Source organism: Stenella coeruleoalba (genome assembly GCF_951394435.1).
Source record: "Stenella coeruleoalba genome assembly, chromosome: 3".
NCBI lineage: Eukaryota > Metazoa > Chordata > Mammalia > Artiodactyla > Delphinidae > Stenella > Stenella coeruleoalba.
In genome coordinates, this window is record NC_137148.1 from 170,448,325 (window position 1) to 170,470,616 (window position 22,292).

General features: G+C 50.3%; 1 protein-coding gene across 2 annotated transcripts in view; it reads left to right on the forward strand.

The window, feature by feature from the left end:
* Window positions 1-4,398: 4,398 nt before the first annotated feature.
* The window catches only part of TICAM1 (TIR domain containing adaptor molecule 1), a 113,329-nt gene continuing 95,435 nt past the window's right edge, over window positions 4,399-22,292 (forward strand). The window contains exons 1-2 of one of the 2 annotated variants that reach the window (XR_013827711.1): window positions 4,399-4,502; window positions 18,465-20,734. Coding sequence is in view for 1 of the 2 variants with exons in the window: in XM_079917818.1 (XP_079773944.1) it covers window positions 18,607-20,730 (2,124 nt within the window). In the remaining variant the exon portion in view is untranslated. Of the gene's footprint in view, window positions 4,503-18,464; window positions 21,247-22,292 lie in introns of those variants that run through there. The other variant, XM_079917818.1, reaches the window with a different exon arrangement.

The window sequence follows — 22,292 nt, forward strand, 5'->3', positions numbered from 1 at the left end:
CCAAAGATGTCCACGACCTGATCCCTGGGCCCTGTGACGACATTCCCTCACGTGGCAAAGGAGATTTTGCATGATGAGATTCAGTTAAGGATCTGGAGACAGGGAGATGGTCCTGGATTATCTGGGTGGACCCTAAACATCATCACAAGGGTCCTTTTAAGAGGGAGGCTGGGGGACTTCCCGGGCGGTCCAGTGGTTAAGACGCCGTGCTTCCAATGCAGGGGGCGCAAGTTCGATCCCTGGTCGGGAACTAAGATCCCACATGCACACCGCAACTAAGAGTTCGCATGCCACAACTAAGAAGTCCGCGTGCTGTGACTAATACCTGGTGCAGCCAAAAATAAATACGTAATAAATTAATTTTTTAGAAAAAGATGAACGAGTCTGGGGTTATAAAGTACAGCTTGGTGACTGCAGTTAACAGTCTTGCATTGTGTATTTGCTAATTTTTTAAAAAAAAATAAATTTATTTATTTATTTTTGGCCATGTTGGGTCTTTGTTGATGAGCGTGGGCTTTCTCTAGTTGCGGCGAAGGGCGGCTACTCTTCCTTGCGGTGCTCGGGCTTCTCATTGCGGAGCATGGGGCTCTAGGCATGCAGGCTTCAGTAGTCACGGCAGGCGGGCTCGGTAGTTGTGGCTCATGGGCTCTAGAGCTCAGGCTCAGTAGTTGTGGCGCACGGGCTTAGTTGCTCTGTGGCATGTGGGATCTTCCCGGACCAGGGCTCGAACCCGTGTCCCTTAGCATTGGCAGACAGGTTCTTAACCACTGCGCCACCAGGGAAATCCCTGCATTGTGTATTTGAAAGTTGCTAAGAGGGTAGGTCTTAAAAGTTCTCATTTCAAGAAAAGAAATATTTGTAACTATGTGAGGTGATGGATGTTAACTAGACTTATTGTGGTCATTTCACAGTGTATATTGAATACATATATCAAATCATTATGTTGTACACCTAAGACTAATGCTATGTTGTATGTCAATTACATCTCAAAAAAAACAAAAGGTTAAACATTTGGGGGAAATTGTATGAAAAAGCACATGCAATGACAAATTCAAAATTAGGTGCCACAGAAAACCTGCCTGTCCACACTTAGTGATAGATACTTGCTGTATGTCAGGCACTGTGGTAAAATGATCTAGACTAAAAGTCTGCAAACTATAGCCTGAGGGCCAAAAGTACCCGAAGAGTTTTTTGTTTGTTGGCATGGCTAACAAGCTAAGAGGGTTTTAACGCAAAGGTACACAACAGAGACCTCCTGTATCCCGCAAAGCTGAAAATATTTACTATCTAACCCTTTATAGGAATAGCTTGCCTACCTGTTTTGAGACCACTGTACAGGACTTCTTCCTGTTACATCTTACTGCTTAGGCTTAAATATTTCTCCCAGTCCCTAGAAGATGTGAACAAGGGTGAATTACTGATATTCACAACAATGTGGCTGAAACTCACAAGCATGATGCTGAGTGAGAGAAGGCAGACACAAACGCATCCGCACGCTGATTCTCCTTTGATGAACAAAACTAAACTATGGGACTTTCCTGGTGGTGCAGTAGTTAAGAATCTGCCTGCCAATGTGGCAGGGGACATGGGTTCAAGCCCTGGTCCGGGAAGATCCCCCATGCCGCGGAGCAACTAAGCCCATGCGCCACAACTACTGAAGCCCCCTGGCCTAGAGCCCGTGCTCCGCAACGAGAAGCCACCACAATGAGAACCGCTTGCACTGCGACGCAACAGAGAGTAGCCCCTGCTCGCCACAACTAGAGAAAGCCTGCGCACAGCAACGAAGACCCAACGCAGCAAAAATAAATAAATAATTCAATTAATAAAAAAAATAAAAACCTATACTATGATGAGAAACCAGAAGGGTGGTTTCCCAGTGGGTAGGGATGGAAAAGGGGCCCTTGGGGAATTCTAGGGGATGGAAATGACCTCTATATCTCAATCAGGGAGTTGGCTACAGGGAGTGTGTACATACCCAAAAAAAACCACTGAGCTATCTGTCCCTTTAAGCTTTATAGACTTTGGTGCCTATGAATTATACATCAATACAAATTAAGACAGAGAAAGTAGCATGAGGTGGCGGTGGGGGAAATGAGCCTTTTTGTTCGCTTCCGGGGGGAGTGCAAACAGGTACACTGTTCTGGACAAAATCGGGCGGTGTTTAGTAAGAGTGAGAATGTACTCCACGTCTGAAAAGTCCTAGAAGTTCCCTTTCTCTTCAGCCACCCTAGAGAAACCCTGTCAACGGAGTCACATAATCCTTTTTTTTTTTTTTGGTCCCAAGGCATGCAGGATCTTAGTTCCCAGACTAGGCGTGGAACCCGTGCCCCCTGCAGTGGAAGCACAGAGTCTTAACCACTGCACCGCCAGGGAAGTCCCATCACCTAGTCCTTTCTATCAGCTCCAATAGGCAGGTGCTGTAATGATCGCTGTGTTACAAGAGAGTGAAACTGAGGCAGGGTTCAGCGGGCCCCCCTGTGGCCCCACCTCACGGCAAGTGTCAGAATAAGGATTTGAACCCAGCACTCAGACTACCCTCCCCCTCACGCCATCCCCGCACTGTTCATAACCACCAACTTATAAGGTGTTAATGCCTGCCTGGGGGGAAGAGTGGCAGGAACCAGCATGTCCAATGACAGGGGACTCAACAAACTGTGATATGGCAATGCTTAGTGAGACCATAATACACTTAAAAAGAACAACGTTGGGGGACTTCCCTGGAGGTCCAGTGGTTAGGACTCCATGCTTCCAATGCAGGGGGCACGGGTTCGATCCCCGGTCAGGGAATTAGGATCCCTCAAGCCGTGTGGCACAGCCAAAAAAAGAAAACAAAGAGCAAGGTCGGGCTACATATATTGGCTTAGAAAAATGTTGGAGACATCTTCAACAGAATAAAGCTAAGTATTGATAACATCTATATCCAGGGTCAGCAAACCAGCAAACCACGGCCACTGTCTGGCCTGCGGCGTTGGGTCTTTGTTGCTGTGCGCCAACTTTCTCTAGAGCAGGGGCTACTCTTCGTTGTGGTGTTCAGGCTTCTCATTGCAGTGGCATCTCTTGTTTCGGAGCACGGGCTCTAGGCGCGCGGGTTTCAGTAGTTGTGTGTGGCGCACCAGCGTAGTTGTTTCACAGCATGTGGGATCCCTAGGGATCAAACCTGCATTGGCGGGTGGATTCTTAACCACTGCGCCACGAGGGAAGTCCCTGCCACCTGGTTTTGTAAATAAAGTTTTATTGACACACAGCTGACACCCATTTACTGAGGTATCACCTGTGACTGCTTTGGGGCTACAGCGGCAGCATAGGTAGTTGTAATAAAGACACTATGGTGCCTAAGACCGATAATATTTTATATATTTATATATAGTAGTGTGTATCTGTTAATCCCAGATTCCTCATTTATCCCTCCCCCCACCCCCTTCCCCTTTGGTAACCAGAAGTTTGTTTTCTATAGCAAACGGTATTTTGACAAGAGGTTCCGGGTGACAAAGGGGCCCAATCAAAGGTATATTATTTATGGCTTTTGTGGGCCTCTTCCTCCACTAAAAAAAAAATTAAATTACATTTTACAACTGTGTTGGTATAAAGACACATATAATTCAGGCTGGATTATATTCATTTTCTTTTTTTTTTTTTCCTTTCTGATTTTAAGAGAAATGAAAACATTTTCGTGGGTCCCAGAAGTATGACGGGCTCTGAGCACCGTGATTTAACTATGCCCAATAGATATGTAAGCCCTGGGTTCAGGACCCCTGTGAATTTTATTTTATATATATATTTATTTTTTAGTTACAGGCTTTAGTTAGTTCTGCTCCCTGTGAATTTTAAAACGTCATGTTTGCAGCTTCAAGATATGCCATCTTGGGAATTCCTTCCCGGTCCAGTGGTTAGGACTCTGCGCTTTCATTGCGGAGTGCCCAGGTTCAATCCCTGGTGGGGGAACTGAGATCCCCCAAGCTGCACTGCGCGGCCAAAAAGGTATGCCATCTTGCTGTCCCTTTTCCAACCACATGGGCGTCCCCAAATCCCTCCAGGGTGGCCATGATTCCCACCCCCGTTCCCCCCAATTATCCCATCCCCTCTGTTCGGTGTCCTGGAAAACATTAATTACTAATTGAGATGAACTAATTTAAACGCTGTGGTTCTTTCTCACTAGACGGTGGGCTTTCGAGGGCTGTCGTCACCCTTGACCCCTGTTGTGGTCCCCAGCGCCCGGGCACCCCGGAGGTGCGCAAACGTCCCCTAAGGGGCAGCCGGCGGAGGGACAGAGGGCGTCGCTCGGGGCGTCTCAGGGACTTTCCCGGTCCCGCTGGGAAAGCGTGATCTCATCCCCTTCCTCCCTCCCCTCCGGACGCGGAAGGGGCGGTCGGAGGCCGTGCGCCTGGAGGCACCAGCGTGCCTTCCGCGCTCTGCCATCCGCTGGCACCGCCGCCAGGCCGTCCGGCCGCCAGCCCCAGCCCCGAGGACACGAGCGGCGCAGCCAGCCGCCCCCGCGATCCCTGGTAGGTGAGGAAGGGGCGAGGGCCGGCTGGGGAGGGGCAGGGGACCCCCGCAGGCCTGCAGGGGGCCCGGCTGCCCACGCCCCTCGCCAGGGTTCGAAGCCAGCTGCCCCGCACTGGGAGCTTTGGACGTCCTTGCGCCGCGTGTTCAGTGCCCCTCGCCCCCCAATGCTCCAACACCCCTTCCTGGCCCAAGTCCTCCCCACCCCCCCCAACTCTTCCCCAACACCCCGAATCCTCCCCAACATGACGTACTACTTTCCAATACTGCTTTCCTCCTCCGCGTTTCTGATTTCTTCCCCAAACTGGGCACTCTCTCTGCCCCAGCCCCGGTTCTTCCCGCCCGGTGATCGCCACCCCCCACTGCCGCTCCCCCAGCTCCTCCAGGGCCCCGAATCCCCACTTTATCCAGGGGCTTCCGTGACCCCCCTCCCACTGGGGGAGTGCACTTCCCTCAGCGGGTCCCATCCATCAGCTGAGATGGGTCTCGGGGAATCTTCAACCCCCTGTTCCCCACCCCTTCCCGTGGGGAACGGGGTTGGTTGGTACCTGCCCAGGAGTCGATCCAAGTCTGCCCAGGCCGCTGGTACCACTCGGCTGGGCCCAGGACTTCTTCAGGGTACCTGTGTTCCTTTCCGCTCCTTGCGGCTGAGGCAGGGGTTTGGGGGAGGGGACACCACAGTGTGACCCGGGCAGGCTGAGGTCTGGGTTCCAGAGTTTGGGGGAGGGTTGCCCCAGGCTGCAGAACCTGCCTGGGCCTCTGTGTCCTCCTCCGAATAAGGGCCATTCATTCATTCCTCAGCAAACATTTATGGAGCACCTGCTGCGTGCCAGGAGACACTGTTCAGTACACTGGGCACACAGTAGGGGCCAAATAGTGTCCTCATGGAGCCACAGGGAGCAAAAGTGCGACCTGTCACAGTAATGTGTGCCAAATGCAGAGGGCAGCTATCCGGTACCTTGGCCAGGCTTGAGGATTCCTCAGATCCAGGCATGGGAGGGGTACTGCACATAGTAGGTGCTCAGTGAATAAAGGCAGGGGCCCTGCAGCCACGCTGCCCTGTTTAAATTACTGCCCCTTTACTTTCTACCTGTGTGATCCCGGGCAAGTCACTCTACCTTTCTGTGCCTCCCTTTTCTACTGGTAAACAGGCAGTCAAAATAGTCTTAACTCGCAGCGTTGTCCTTTGCTTTGCACAGTGCCCGGCACATAGTAGGTGCTCAGTAAACACTTATTTTTTAAAAAAATATTTATTTGGGTGCCCCGAGTCTTAGCTGCAGCACATGGAATCTTCATTGCGGCGTGCGGGATCTTTAGTTGTGGCATGAGAACTGTTAGTTGTGGCATGCATGTGGGATCTAGTTCCCTGACCAGGGATAGAACCTGGGCCCCCTGCGTTGGGAACATGGAGTCTTAGCCACTGGACCACCAGGGAAGTCCCCTGGAACATTTCTTAATTAGCCAAAAGGAGTGAAGTGCCCCTACTATGTGCCAGTCCTGGTAGGAGCCGATTAGGCTGTCTTCTTGGGGAGGAAGGATTCAAGCAGAAAACATTTATTGGGTGCCTACTGTGTGCCAGGCACTGCTCTGTCCACTCACTGATTTATTCAGCCAATAAGTATTTATTTATAAGGTATACTTATTTATTTATGTAAGTATACTGTGTGCTGGTCTCCAGAGATCCTTCCTGGAGATCACCACCTGGTCTGGATCCCATCATTGCTTGCTTGAGCCAGTGGTCACCTCCACCCATGTCCCCTCCCCACCCTCTCTCCTGCCCTCACCACCCCACCCCCGAATCTGTCCTCGCTGAAGTAGCCAGAGGGCACCTGTGAGCACCTGAATTAGGTCCCCTCCCAGCTCTGCATGCAGCTCCCCAGGGCTCCCTCCTCCGTCTCACAAGGCCCTGCCTGACCTGCCCCATCCCCCCTGCCCCGCCCTCCCCTCTTCCCTCTCTCCCGTCGCTCACTCTGCTCCAGACACGTGGGCCTCCTCGTTGTTCCTCCAACAGATCAGGTCCAGTCCCACCCCAGGACCTTTGCACATGCTGTCCTCACTTCCTGAAACTCTCTTTCCCCAGATATGCACCTGAGTTGCTCCCCCACCTCCTTCAGGTCTCAACTCCCGTATGTCACTTCCTCCCAGAGGTCTCCCTTGATCTCCAGTTCTCGGCAGCGTTTCCCCCAGTCCTTGCCTTTCTCCCCCACCCTGGCTCATTTTCTTGATGGCTCTATCCGTTCTCTGCAATGAACTACTTTCTCATTCATCCCGGGTCTCCCCCAACTAGACTGTGAGCTCCAAGAGGGCCGGGGGTCTGCAACAGCACCTACAATAGCTCTTGGCACACAGTAGGTGCTCAATTAATATTCCCTCTGTGTGTGAAGAGATTGCCCAAGAGTGTAGACAGGAGAGGAGGGGGTAGGCAGATTCCAGATTTGGTGAACAAATATAAAAGAAGAGAAAAAAGAAATTCTGCCAGTATTTATTTCTGATTTGTACGGTTTCTTATATTGTTATTCTGAACTCTCGCTCAGGACGAGGTCCACTCTCCTGCTGGTTTTACACACGAGGAAACTGAGGCTGAGAAAACAGGCTCCGCCAGCTGGCAGGTGGCAGAGCCGGGTCCCTCACCCCAGTGGCTGCTTCCCCACCCCCACCCCGCTGTCCCCGGCACCCACTGTCAGGTGCAGAGTGGACTTTGCCCTGGAGGCTGTGGAAGGTGGGCAGAATGAAAGCCAGGTTTCCAGAAGGTTGGGGTGGTCGCTGGGCAGGGCAGATGGAGTGGACGGGGGACATGCCAGGGCACAGTGTCTGGGGAGGGGGCGCTGCATCGGGGCTCAGGCTGGCCGGCGGGGAGATGGAGGAGAAACACGGTGTGACTTTAGGCAGTTTGCCAGGAGTGCAGGCGTGGGAGGGCCTGCCTGCATGATTCTTTTTTTCTTTTAATATTTATTTACGTGGCTGCACTGGGTCTCAGTGGCGGCACGTAGGATCTTTAGTTGCAGCACGCGGATCTAGTTCCCTGACCAGGGATCGAACCTGGGCCCCCTGCATTGGGAGCGTATTTTTATTTATTTATTTATTTATTTATTTATTTATTTATTTATTTATGGCTGCGTTGGGTCTTTGTTGCTGCGCGTGGGCTCTCTAGTTGCGGTGAGCAGGGGCTACTCTTTGTGGCTGTGCACAGGCTTCTTATTGCGGTGGCTTCTCTTGTTGCGGAGCACGGGTTCTAGGTACACAGGCTTAGTTGCTCTGCGGTATGTGGGTTCTTCCCAGACCAGGGCTCAAACCCGTGTCCCCTGCATCGGCAGGCGGATTCTTAACCACTGCCCCACCCGGGAAGTCCCCGGGAGCATAGCATCTTATCCACTGGACCACCAGGGAAGCCCCTGCTTGGCTAATTCTGAGTCTGGCTGTGAGCTTTTCCACAAGCCCAGCCCTGAGCCTCTGCTGCGGGGGCCTCCAGCTCGGGTACTGCTGGGGGCAGACAGCTGTCAGGTACCCTGAGGCTCATGGAGCACCGAGGGTGTGGTAGCCACGGCTCTGTACCATTTCTACACGGATTAACTCATTCGACCTATGGCAGTCCTCGCAGGAAGAGGTCATCCTTGTACCCAGTCCACAAAGGAGGAGACTGAGGCACCAATGTGCTTGTGGCCTGTCCAAGGTCACAGCCTGGAAGCCATACGGCTGAGATTTGAACCCCAAGCGCATGCTCCCACCCACTGCTCTCTCTTGCCCTGGAGCTGACTCATTTCGGGTGGGTGTCCCATAAAGGGGGGAGGCTGTGGCCAAGGGCAGGACAAGGGCAGCTGCCACTCTGTTCTTGTTGACCGTCTGGATTCCAAGAGAACCCAGAACACCAGAGTTTCACACAGCACCTCCTCTGTTCAGCGTTGGCAGCTAACTCAAATTTTCTTCTCACACTGCTGCCCGTGGTGTAGTTGCGGGAGTTGGTGAACTTTTCTTCCTTTTAACATTTTATTGACCTAGAACCTGAATTCAGAATAGGACACAGATCCTAAGTACTGAACTTGAATTTTCAGAGTGAACAGTGCGTGATGAACTTAATGTCTGGCCCCGTTCATGCCCCGTCCTTCACGCTTTATCAGCTGTGCCCTTTATTCGTTAAAAATTGGAGGGTGCATGTCACCAGGTGATTGATTTTTCTCTCTTTTTTTAATTGGAGTATAGTTGCTTTACAATGTTGTGTTAGTTTCTGCGGTGCAGCAAAGTGAATCAGCTCTACGTATACATATATCCCCTCCTTTTTGGATTTCCTTCCCATTTAGGTCACCACAGAGCATTGAGTTCCCTGTGCTATACAGTAGGTTCTCATTAGTTATGTATTTTTTTTAACTTTTTTTTTTTTTTGGCTGCAACACGTGGCATGCGGGATCTTAGTTCCCCGACCAGGGATCAAACCCGGGCCCCCTGCAGTAGGAGCATGGAGTCTTAACCACTGGACCACCAGGGAAGTCTTAGTTATCTATTTTATACATAGTAGTGTCTATATGTCAGTCCCAATCTCCCAATTTATCCCACCTGCCCTGCCCCCTTGGTGTCCATACATTTATTCTCTACATCTGTGTCTCTATTTCTCCTTTGCAAATAGGTTCATCTGTACTATTTTTCTAGATTCCACATATATGTGTTAATATACATGTGTCTTTGTCTCTCTGACTTACCTTACTCTGTATGACAGTCTCTAGGTCCATCCATCTTTTTTTTTAAATTAATTTTTATTGGAGTCTAGTTGATTTACAATGTTGTGTTAGTTTCTGCTGTACAGCAGAGTGACTCAGTGATACATATACATATATCCCCTCTTTTTTCAGATTCTGTTCCCATATAGGTCATTACAGAGTACTGAGTAGAGTTCCCAGCGATTTTTTCTTTTTAAGTTACTATACACGCAGCTGTTCCCAGGAGCCACTGAGAGGTGGAAAGAACAGTTGATCTGAGGGTCATTGCTGTAGAGGGAGATATCGGATACTTCAAGGAGTTTTGATAGTTCGGTAAGTTTTGGCTGACTTGTGGTCCCACCTGATCGTCATCGTTTTTATGCCATTTTGTTGCCGACAGCAAGCTCACATCAGAGATGGGAGAAACTATACACTTTGCCTTTCTCTCTCTTTTTTTAATTAATTTATTTAATTTTTATTATTTATTGTTTGGCTGCGTTGGGTCTTCGTTGCTGCGCGGGCTTTCTCTAGTTGCGGCGAGCGGGGGCTACTCTTTGTTGCAGTGCACGGGCTTCTCACTGCGGTGGCTTCTCTTGTTGTGGAGCACGGGCTCTAGGCTCATGGGCTCTAGAGCGCAGGCTCAGTAGTTGTGGTGCATGGACTTAGTTGCTCCACGGCATGTGGGATCTTCCCGGACCAGGGCTCGAACCTGTGTCCCCTGCATTGGCAGGCGGATTCTGAACAGCTGCGCCTCCAGGGAAGCCCCACTTTGCCTTTCTGTTACTTGTGCCTGCATTATGGCAACAACATCTGTCCTCCACTTTCTTCCAGTAGTCTGGCCATGAGCTCATTTCAGGGGCTGTTTCAATTAAAACTAGATAAGTCTGTTTCTCAGGCCATATAACCAGGCCCATGTAAGCTGGAATCTCTGGCGATACACTTTGGAGACCACAGGCTCAGTGGGTTCTAGGGCCAGGCAGCCTGGCTTCCAATCCAGCTGCGGCCTTTACATACCTTTTCTCGACTAATTCTTCAAGATCTGGTGTGTATTTTTTCAGATCTCAATTCAGATGCTACATTTTTAACAGTTTAAGTGAAATCTGATCCTACCAAAACAAAGTTGGGTCTTTTTTTTTAAAGAGGAGATAACAGTACTTACAGAATTTATTTTTCAATACATACAATTATTTAAATGCATTGTATTTTACCTTGATAATTATTTTTTTTAATATCTATTTATTTATTTGGTTGCACCGGGTCTTAGTTGTGGAAGGCGGGCTCCTTAGTTGCGGCATGTGAACTCTTAGTTGCGGCATGCATGTGGGATCTAGTTCCCTGACCAGGGATCGAACCCGGGCCTCCTGCATTGGGAGCGTGGAGACTTATCCACTGTGCCACCAGGGAAGTCCCCAAAGTTGGGTTTAATGGGGAAACATTTTTTTTTTTACACTGACCCAGTTTTTCCATTTTAATGAATTAAATATGAATAAAATTTAATATTTACGTTCTCCCCGGTAGCTGTAGCCACATTTCCAGTACTCAGTAGCCACATGGAGCTGGGGCTGCCATAACAAAGTCCCACAGGCTGGGGGCCTTAAAAACCAGAAATGTATTGCCTGACAGTCTGGAGGCTGGAAGTCCAAGATCAAAGTGTCGGCGGGGTTGGCTCCTTCTGAGGCCTCTCTCCTTGGCTTGCAGAAGGCTGTCTTCTCCCTGTGTCCTCACGTGATCCTCCCTCTGTGGGTGTCTGTGTCCTAGTCTCCCCTTCTTATAAGGACACCAGTCTGGGCTTCCCTGGTGGCGCAGTGATTGAGAGTCCGCCTGCCGATGCAGGGACACGGGTTTGTGCCCCGGTCCAGGAAGATCCCACATGCTTGTGTACTGCAAAAAAAAAAAAAAAAAAATGGACACCAGTCTTATTGGATTAGGACCCCACCCTTATGACCTCATTTTAACTTGATTACCTCTGTAAAGACCACATCTCCAAATGTAGTCACATCCTGAGGTCCTGGGGGTTAGGGTTTTAACATCTGAACTTGGTGAGGGGGGAACCCAGTTCAACCAATAACAGCCAGTTATCCCCCGTAATAATTATATGGGCTGGAGAGACAGGCATCTGGTCTTAGGGTTACAAACATGGGTGCCATAGGGCTGTTCTGCCCGTCGTTAGCTGGGCAATCTAAGTTTGCCCCTCTATGGAATGGGAAAAAAAAAAAAATCATATGCCTGTTTCGTAGGCCAGGTGTTGGCAAACTTTTCTCTGGAAAGGACCAGAGAGTGAATATTTTCATCTTTACGGGCTACATGGTGTCTGTTGCAGCTACTCAGCTCTGCCACTGTAGCCTCAAAGCAGCCATGGACCCTGTGTAAATGAGTGAGCGTGTCTGTGTTCCAAGAAAACTTTATTTACTAAAACAGCCCATGGGCCATACTTTGTGACCCCTTCCTAGGGAGCTGTGCGCAGTGTCATCAAGGGCAGGCTTGACCAAAAATTTGAAGGAAGGTAGGGAGTGAGCTGTGGGGATACATGGGGGAAACAGTGTTCCAGGCAGAAGGAGCAGCCAGTGCAAATGCCCTGAGGCAGGACTGTGCCTGGCAAGTTTGAAGGATAGCGGGAAGGCCAGTGGGGCAATTAAGAGATATGATATACTAGGTTTGTATATTATATATACATATACCCACTTTGTTGCCGTAAGTTGCCGTATATTGATATTTGTTTTTGAAAGAAGCAAAAAAGTTTACGAAAAGAAAAAAGGAACTCTTCTCTGCAGTAATATATGGCTCGCATTTAGTCTTTCTTTATGGAAAAATAATTCAGGAGCTAAGAAAGCACTTAAGCAATAATGATCTTCCTTCTTTTTTGCGGGGGGACTGTCAGCTCCAAGAAGGAAGAGTATTCCTGTTTTATTCTTCTCTCTGTCCTGATACATTCAGTGTCCAATACATGGCAGATGCTGGAAAATTACTGCTTGAATGAATGAATGAATGCTGTGTATGTATAACTTTCGCCTCTTCACACACTTCCTTTATTTATTATTTGCAACAAATATGTTCAGAGTTTTTACTCTGCGGATGGCACATTGGCTTGCTTTTTTTTTTTTTTTCTTTTAAGCTTATAAGGTCTCTTTAAAATATTTGAATCGATTGCTAACTCGACACAACTGAGCAGATTCCTGAAAATCTGCGTTTCTGGCTTCTCTTGAAAAGTTAGCAGATGTGGTCCCACTGAGCCCATTTTCCTTCTCGGCAACACACATGAGGCAAGACCACGGCATTTAGACAGGTCGAGGTGGTTCTAGGTTTTCAGGTAAAAGCCCAAGTGCCCCCCTTTCCCCCTACTCAGGCCCACAAGTTCCTGCACGACCTGCCCCGTCCCCTCCCTGCCCTCCCCTCCTCCCTCTCTCCCCCTCGCTCACTCTGCTCCAGACATACAGGCCTTCTCGCTGTTCCTCCAACACACCAGGCATGGTCCTGCCCCAGGGCCTTTGCACGGGCTGTTTCCTCTGCCTGGATCTCTCTTCCTTCAGATGTCCCCACTCTCTCCCCATGTTTATGTCCTGTCGAAATCTCCCTTCTCATCAAGACATTCCTAAACTACGTTGTTTAAAACTGCACACAGGGACTTCCCTGGTGGCACAGTGGCTGGGACTACACGCTCCCAGTGCAGGGGGCCCAGGGTTCCGTCCCTGGTCAGGGAACTAGATCCCACAGGCATGCCACAACTGGAACTTTGTGTGCCACAACTGAGGAGCCCACGTGCCGTAACTAAGACCCGGCAAAACCAAATAAACAAAACAAAAAACCCCAAAACTGCACCCCTCCGCCCCCATTCTTGGAGTTCATGACTCTCCTTCCCTCCTTGTTTCTCCGCGGCACTCATACTGTGATATATCATGAATTTCACTCCTGTATCCGCCGATCATTTGTCCCCGCATACTAGAAAGTCAGCTCCATTTTAGGGTCTCTGCTATTTCCTGGTGCCTATCAGCATTTCAATATGTCAGGCCGCTTTCAATTTCGAAACAGCCAGACAGCCGCTCATCTCCTTGCGTCCTTCTTCCCCCCCGCCCCCCCTCCCCCTCCCCCCCCTCCCCAGCACCGCCTCTCTCTCTGATGCTTCTCGGCCACTTCTCTTCTGCCCACTCTGCTCGGTCACATCCCCGTCACACCTCTGGAACCATCGACCTTGGTCCTGGGCCATTTGACATCCGCTCAGAATGAATTAAAAAAAAAAAAAAAAAAAGCTGAGTCATGTATACAGTGCCGTCTGTGATTTATCAGCAAAGGGGGTTGACGGATGAATCAGCTCTTCATCTAGACCAGGCATCCTCAACGTCAGCGCTTAGCAACGTCTGCGGCTCGGTCATTCTCTTGAAGGGCTGTTCTGGGCACTGTGGGACGTTGAGCTGCATCCTGGCCCCCACCCACTCAATGCCAGGAGCACTTTTCCCCGTAGTCGTGACAACAGAAATGTCCCCAGATGTCGCCATGTGTCCTCTGGGGGGATACAGTTGTCCCTGGTGCAGATGCACTGTTCTTGGCTTGGGGGTGGGGCGGGTCCCAACGTGGACACCAGTGGGGAACAGGCAGTAGGCCTAGCTGAGGGGCAGAGAAAGTGTTCTCGGCCCCCTGGACTGGACGTGAGGCTATGCTTTTTCCAAGTCTGAATGTGATGTAAATTGAGCGCCTGGGGATTTAAATTTGGGGGTTTGGGACACTCTCCATGGTGTCTTTGTTCTGTGTCCTTGGGAAAGACCTTTTCTCTGTGTGTGTTTTCTTTCTTTCTTTTAAATTTTTATTGGAGTGGAGTTGATTTACAATATTGTGTTACTTTCTGCTGTACAGCAAAGTGAATCAGTTATACACATACATATATCCACTCTTTTTAAGATTCTTTCCCCATATAGGTCATTACAAAGTATTGAGTAGAGTTCCCTGTGCTATACAGTAGGTCCTGATTAGTTACCTATTTTATATATAGTAGTGTGTCTATGTCAATCCCAGTATCCCAATTTATCCCTCCCCACCTTTCCCCCCTGATAACCATAAGATTGTTTTCTACATCTGTGACTCTATTTCTGTTTTGTAAATAAGTTCATTTGTACCATTTTTTTAGATTCCATGTATAAGTGATATGATATGGTATTTGTCCTTCTCTGTTTGACTTACTTCACTCAGTATGACAATCTCTGGGTCCATCCATGTTGCTGCAGATGGCATTATTTCATTCTTTTTTATGGCTGAGTAATAGTCCATTATATATATATGTACCACATCTTTATCCATTCCTCTGTTGATGGACATTTAGGTTGCTTCCGTGTCCTGGCTATTGTAAGCAGTGCTGCAATGAATATTGGGGTGCATGTGTCTTTTCAAATTATGGTTTTCTCCAGGTATATGCTCAGGAGTGGAATTGCTGGATCATATGGTAGCTCTCTTTTTAGTTTTTAAGGAACGTCCATACTGTTCTCCATAGTGGCTGTACCAATGTACATTCCCACCAACAGTGTGGGAGGGTTCCCTTCTTCTCCACACCTTCTCCAGCATTAATTGTTTGTAGATTTTTTGATGATGGCCATTCTGACTGGTGTGAGGTGATACTTCATTGTAGTTTTGATTTGCATTTCTCTAGTAATTAGTGATGTTGAGCATCTTTTCATGTGCTTTTTGGCCATCTGTATGTTTTCTTTGGAGAAATGTCTATTTAGATCTTCCACCCATTTTTTTGATTGGATTGTTGGGTTTTTTTTGTTATTGAGCTGCATGAGCTGTTTGTATATTTTGGAGATTAATCCCTTGTGGGTTGCTTCGTTGGCAAATATTTTCTCCCATTCTGTGGGTTGTCTTTTCGTTTTGTTTATGGTTTCCTTTGCTGTGCAAAAGCTTTTGAGTTTCATTAGGTCCCATTTGTTTATTTTTGTTTTTATTTTCTTTAAGAAGTGGGTCAAAAAATATCTTGCTGCGATTATGTCAAAGAGTGTTCTGCCTGTGGTTTCCTCTAAGAGTTTTATAGTGTGCGGCCTTACATTTAGGTTTTTAATCCATTTTGAGTTTATATTATTTTATTTTTTTAAGGGATTGGGTTTTTTTGTTTGTTTGTTTTAATTTAGTTAGTTATTTTTGGCTGGGTTGAATCTTCGTTGCTGTGCGCGGGCTTTCTCTAGTTGTGGCGAGTGGGGGCTACTCTTCATTGCAGTCGGCGGGTTTCTCATTGCAGTGGCTTCTCTTGTTGTGGAGCATGGGCTCCAGGCGTGTGGGCTTCAGTAGTGTGGCACGCGGGCTCAGCAATTGTGGCTCATGGGCTCTCTAGAGCTCAAGCTCCGTAGTTTTGGCACACAGGCTTAGCTGCTCCGCGGCATGTGGGATCTTCCCGGACCAGGGCTCGAACCCATGTCCCCTGCATTGGCAGGCAGATCCTTAACCACTGTGCCACCAGGGAAGTCCCTAATTTCATTCTTTTACATGTAGCTGTCCAGTTTTCCCAGCACCACTTATTGAAGAGACTTGTCTTTTCTCCATTGTATAGTCTTACCTCCTTTGTCATAGATTAGTTGACCATAGGTGTGTGGGTTTATCTCTAGGCTTTCTATCCTGTTCCACTGATATCTATTTCAGTTTTTGTGCTAGTACCATACTGTTTTGATGATTGTAGCTTTGTAGTATAGTCTGAAGTCAGGGAGCCTGATTCCTCCAGCTCCATTTTTCTTTCTCAAGATTGCTTTGGTTATTTGGGGTCTCTTGTGTTTCTATACAAATTGTAAAATTTTTTGTTCTAATTCTGTGAAAAATGCCATTGGTAATTTGACAGAGATTGCACTGAATCTGTAGATTGCTTTGAGTAGTATAGTCATTTTGATAATATTGATTCTTCCAGTCCAAGAACATGGTGTATATCTGTCCATCTGTTTGTGTCATCCTTGATTTCTTTCATGAGTATTTTATAGTTTTCTGAGTACAGGTCTTTTGTCTCATTAGGTAGATTTATTCCTAGGTATTTTATTTTTTTGATGCGATTTTAAAAGGGATTGTTTCCTTAATTTCTCTTTCTGATACTTCATTGTTAGTGTATAGGAATGAAACATTTCTGTGTATTAATTTCATATCCTGCAACTTTACTGAATTCATTGATGAGCTCTAGTAGTTTTCTGGTAGCATCTTTAGGATTTTCTATGTATAGTATCATGTCAGCTGCAAACAGTGACAGTTTTACTTCTTCTTTTCCAATTTGGATTCCTTTTATTTCTTTTTCTTCTCTGATTGCTGTGGCTAGGACTTCCAAAACTATGTTGAATAAAAGTGGTGAGAGTGGACATCCTTGTTCCTGTTTTTTTTTTTAAGCGTTTTAAAATATATATATTTATTTATTTTATTTATTTTTGGCTGTGTTGGGTCTTTGTTCCTGCACACGGGCTTTCTCTAGTTGTGGCGAGCGGGGGCTACTCTTCATTGTGGTGCGCAGGCTCCTCATTGTGGTGGTTTCTCTTGTTGCGGAGCATGGGCTCTAGGCACGCGGGCTTCAGTAGTTGTGGCACATGGCTCAGTAGTTGTGGCTCGTGGGCTCTAGAGGTCAGGCTCAGTAGCTGTGGTGCACGGGCTTAGTTGCTCCGCGGCATGTGGGATCTTCTCAGACCAGGGCTCAAACCCGTGTCCCCTGTATTGGCAGGTGGATTCTTAACACTGTGCTACCAGAGAAGCCCTGTGCCTGTGTTCTTATCGACAGTATTGGAAGGAAATATTGCTGGCCCCATTCATACATTGATTCATTCATTCAACAAGTATTTGTTAGGTACCTGCTGTGTGGTTCCACAAACCCTATAATGCCCAAGGTGACTGGGAGGCAGACAGATGTGGAAGGTTTAACACACAGGAAAAGGTCACCCAGTGGCCAATTCTGTTGTGGGGGGACATGGAGAGACAGACTGGGATAGAGAACCGGGGTGGTCATGGAGGGCTCCCTGAGGTTGCACCATTGTACCTGGGGGCTAAGGATGAGCTTCAGGTCACCCAAGCAAAGATCTGGGGTCAGGTGCTCCAAGCAGAGGGAACAGTGCATGCAAAGATCCTGAAGTGGGAACCAGCTTGGCATTTTTCAAGAAATGGAGAGAAGAGGAAAGAGCCTCCAAAAGGCTTAGCAGCAGTGTTAGGCATAGATCTGGCCCTTGGTCATGGTTAACTCATTATAGTAATAATGCAACCTGTATCAGTTAGCTATTGCTGTGGAACAAATTACCCCAGAACTTCGTGGCTTCGAAACAACAAACATTTATTATCTCATATAGTTTCTGAACATCAGGAATCTGGGGGCAGATGAGCTGGATGGCTCTGGCTCTAGGTCTCTGATGAGGCTGCAGTTAGGCTGTCTGCCGGGGCTGCCTCATCTGAAGGTTTAACTGGGGCTGGAGCCTGAGATTGGCGCCCCCATGTGGCTGGAGGTGGGGAGCCTCAGTTTCTCCCCTGGTGGGCCTTTCTAGAGGACCACTCACATCATGGTTTACCCCCGACAGAGTGACAGAGAGAGTGACTAAGAAGGAAGCCAGTGTCTTTTATAACCTAATGTCACAGGTGACAGCCTATCACTTCTGCCATATTCTATCAATCTCACAGAACTCTGGGACAACATTGGAAGGACCACCCAAGGCTTGAATACCAGGATGTGGGGTCACTGGGGGCCATCTAGGAGGCTGACCCTTCCTGAGTGACTTCCAGTCATTGGGCTCAGAGCTTTCCATACGTTAACGCAACTCAGCTCCCTGAAACAATCCCATAAGTGGGCTTATTATCATCCTAATAGGCAGTATAGTCTTGTAGTTACGCACATAGCCTCAGCCTCTAGAGCCAGACAGCTTGGGCTCAAATCCCAGCTCTGGGAATTCCCTGGTGGTCCAGTGGTTAGGACTCCATGCTTCCACTGCAGGGGGTGCAAGTTTGATCCCTGGTTGGGGAACTAAGATCCCGCATGCCTTTTGGACAAAACAAACAAATCCCAGATCTGTCACCGGCTGTGTGACTTGGGGCAAATGACTTCACTTCTCTGGCTCACCTTCTTCCTCTGTGAATGGGGAAAATAGTAGCAGCTACCCGCTGGGTGACACCAGGCAGGTACCTCTGCTGTCCTCTTGCAGAGGAGGAGAGGGAAGGTGGGGGAGGTGAGAAGTCTTGCCCAAGGTCAAGGTCTGGTGATAGGTCTGGTGAGTTTTGAAGGCATGGGGGGGGCGTTGTCTGGGCCGCCTCCCAGAGCCCCCTTTCTGGTGATAACCATGTCTTTCTGCTTCACAGGTCTGCTCTGCAGCCCCCAGGGGACCTAGTACCCGTGAGCAGGTAGGGACACCGGGCCTGCAGCGCAGGGGGGCGGCGTGTGGAACATGACTCCATCACCCAGTGCTTCTCCCGCCACCGGAGGCCACACCAACCTGTGCCCATGGCCAGCACAGGGCCGTCGCTTTCTGGCGCCTTTGACATTCTAGGCGCGGTGGGCCAGGATAAGCTCTTGTATCTTAAGCACAAGCTGAAGACCCTGCGGCCAGGCTGCCGGGGGGCGGACCTCCTGCATGCCCTGGTGCTCCTAAAGCTGGGCCAGGAGACCGAGGCCAGGATCTCCCTGGAGGCGCTGAAGGAGGACGCCGTGGCGAAGCTGGTGGCCCACCAGTGGGCTGGTGTGGACAGCACTGAGGCCCCAGAGGAGCCCCCAGACATGTCCCGGGCCGTTGCCAGGATGTACCACCTTCTTGCCGAGGAGAGGCTGTGTCCAGCGCCAATGCGGGAGGAGGCCTACCGCGCAGCCGTCCGTGCTTTCAGGTCCAGGGACGACCCACAGCTGGGGGAGCTCCAGGAAGAGGCACGAGACCGGTGCGGATGGGACGTCCTTAGGGACCTGGAGGCCATCCAAACTCTCCACTCCGATCTGGGGTGCCTCCTGCCGTCCTCGGCATCACCCTCCAGGACCCGCAGCGATCCGCGGCCCATCGAGGACCTTTCGGACTGGAGCAGAGGGCATTCCCTGAGATCCACCGGCAGCCCGGCCTCCCTGGCCAGCAACTTGGAAATTAGCCAGTCGCCCACCATGGCCCTCCTCAGCACTCACCACAGCCCCCACGGGCCCAGCAAGCTGTGTGACAAGCCCCGGGCCAGCCCGGTGCCCGAGCCTGCCCCTATGGGCTGCCAGGAGCCCGAGGAGATGAGCTGGCCCCCATCAGTGGAGGCTGCCGGGCCCCCGGTGCGGCCAAACAGCCCAGCCCCCAGGCTTCCCGAGGTGGCCGCAGATGCATGCCCCGCCAGCCTGCACGACCCCCCGGAAGCTCCAAAAACCAGCAGTCACTACTCGGTGGAGTGCACGGATGTGCCAGCAGCTCCCAAATCTCTCCCCTCGCCTTCCAGAAACGCCTGCCCTGTCGCGGATCAGACGCCAATCCAACTTTCAGAGGAAGACACCACTTACCCGGCGGCTCAGCCACGCCCACCGACTCCATCGGCCCCCAAAACGTCCCCTCCCTTTTCGTCTCCATCGACCCCTCCTAAGGCTCACCCTACCGTCTCGAAGCCGGGGCCCCCTCCTCCTGAGCTGGAGTCGCCGGAGCAGAAGTTCTATAACTTCGTGGTGCTGCACGCTGGCGCTGACGAGCACATCGCGCTGCGCGTGCGCGAGAGGCTGGAAGCCCTGGGCGTGAGCGACGGCGCCACCTTCTGCGAAGATTTCCAGGTGCCAGGGCGCGGCGAGCTGCACTGCCTGCAGGACGCCTTAGACCACTCGGCCTTCACCATCCTGTTGCTCACCTCCAACTTCGACTGCCGGCTGAGCCAGCACCAGGCGAACCAGTCGCTGATGAGCAGCCTCACGCGGCACGGGTGGCAGGATTGCGTGATCCCCTTCCTGCCCTTGGAGAGTTCCCTGACCCAGCTCAGCACCAGCACGTCCAGCCTGCTCACCGCCCTGGTGTGGCTGGACGAGCACTCCCCGATCTTCGCCAAGAAGGTGGCCAACACCTTCAAGTCCCAGAAGCTGCGGGCCCGCAAGGCCAAGTGGAGGAAGGAACAGGATGTCCGGGCCCTGCAGGAGCACAGCCAACACCTGGAGGGTGAGCGGCAGCAGGCAGCGGCGTGGAGTGCCGCACAGTCAGCTTACTTCCATAACTACCTGTCCTACCAGAGGCAGATGGAGAAGCTCCAGGTAGCTTTCAGGAGCTACATGCCATTTGAGACTCTGCAGCCTCCTGTGCTTCAGGCGCCCTTTGGGGGACCGGGGCCCCTCGGAGGCCCACCACCAGCCTTTCCCACCCGGCCGGGCCATCAGCCGCCATCCCTGCCTCCTTGGCTGGCGGGCATGCCCCCACCGGCTTTCCCGCAGCCCCCCATGGCTTTCCCGCAGCCCCAGGCCTTCCCGCAGCCTGCGGACTTCCCACAGACTTCACCTGTGCACCCTCAGAGCTCTGGGCTGCAGCCCCTCATCATACATCATGCACACATGGTACAGCTGGGACTCAACAACCATATGTGGAACCAGAGAGGGACGCAGGCGCCCGAGGACAAGACGCCAGAAACGGAATGACCAAGTGAGTGGACCTGATAACCTCGGCCTTGATTCCCCATCTCCAGGGGTCAGTGGAACATGGGGTCATTTGCTACTTTCAGGACACTGCCGAGAAAATTGACCCCATGACTTTCTGGCCCTCCAGGTAGCCAGAATTGGATTTGTTTACAAATTCTCAGTCAATCCCTCCCTCTCTCTGGACCGTGGTGGTGGGGAATGGGTTGGGGGTATGGGTATGGTGGTGTTTTTTTGTTTTTTTTTTTTGCTGTACGCGGGCCTCTCACTGTTGTGGCCTCTCCCGTTGCGGAGCGCAGGCTCGTGACGCGCAGGCTCAGCGGCCATGACTCACGGGCCTAACCGCTCCAAGGCATGTGGGATCTTCCCGGACCGGGGCACGAACCCGTGTCCTCTGCATCGGCAGGCGGACTCTCAACCACTGCACCACCAGGGAAGCCCCATGGGTATGGTGTTTTAATTGTAATAAATATTTATTGAATGCTTTGACAGCGCCATTGTCCTCTGGGAGACCTCTGCCTGGCCATCTGTCAGGATAAAAACGTAGCTGCTATTGCCATAAAAGGGACAGGAGCCAAACAGTTGCGCACGTTTGCTTTCATTTCATTGGTCAGGATGTAGTCACATGGCCCATCTCCGGCTGCAAAGGAAGCTGGGAAATGTAGTCCTCTGATGGGTCACGTGCTTTGCCAGAAGTGTTGGTTCTAATGCCAGAGAAGGTGGAGAGAAAAGACATTGTGAGTACATTTAGCTGTTTCTGTTGCAGCCCTTTTTGGGGGAAGCGGGGGTCTGCTTTGATGCTCCCACCAAGGCTGGGCTCTGATCACACTGTGTAATCTTCAGCAAGTGCCTTCACCTCTCGGAGCCTCTGCTTTCTTATCTGAGAAATGGGTTTATGAGGCCATTGTTCCAAGGTCATCATCAGATCGTGTGCGATAACAGTGAAATACCAGGGACAGTGTAAGTGCTCATTAACTTTGTGCCCGGTATGAAGGGGATTAATCTTTTTCAGGGTCTCAGACCTTTTGAGAATGAGAATAGAATTAATATTTGTTGAGCACTCACCGTTTATCCGTCTTGGAGGCTTTAAATCTAAACCTTTTTTTTTTTTTTTTTTTTAATTTTTGGACTCACTGCACGGTATGCGGAATCTCCCTGACCAGGGATCTCCCCGACCAGGGAATCGAACCCGCGCCTCCTGCAGTGGAAGCGCAGTCTTAACCACTGGACCATCTAAACGTATTTTAATCCTCAAAAATGACCCCCCCCAACGGTAGAAGCTTCTGTTGCTGGTCCCCATTTTACAGATGGGGAAAACTGAGGCAAAGAGGTGAATTCTGGTCCCCAAAGTCACACAGATGGGAAGTGGGGAGATTGCAATGAAGTAGTCGGATTTCCAAGGGAGGGAATGAAAGCCAGCCCAGGAAGGGCTATGTGGGCCAGGTGATCCGGGAAGCTGCAGGCCTCCTCTCGCCCAACAGCGTGATTTGAACACTGACTTAGCATGCCCTTTCCTCCTCCACCAGCCACCCCAAAGGGCGGGCCTGGTGTGAGTCACCCAGACT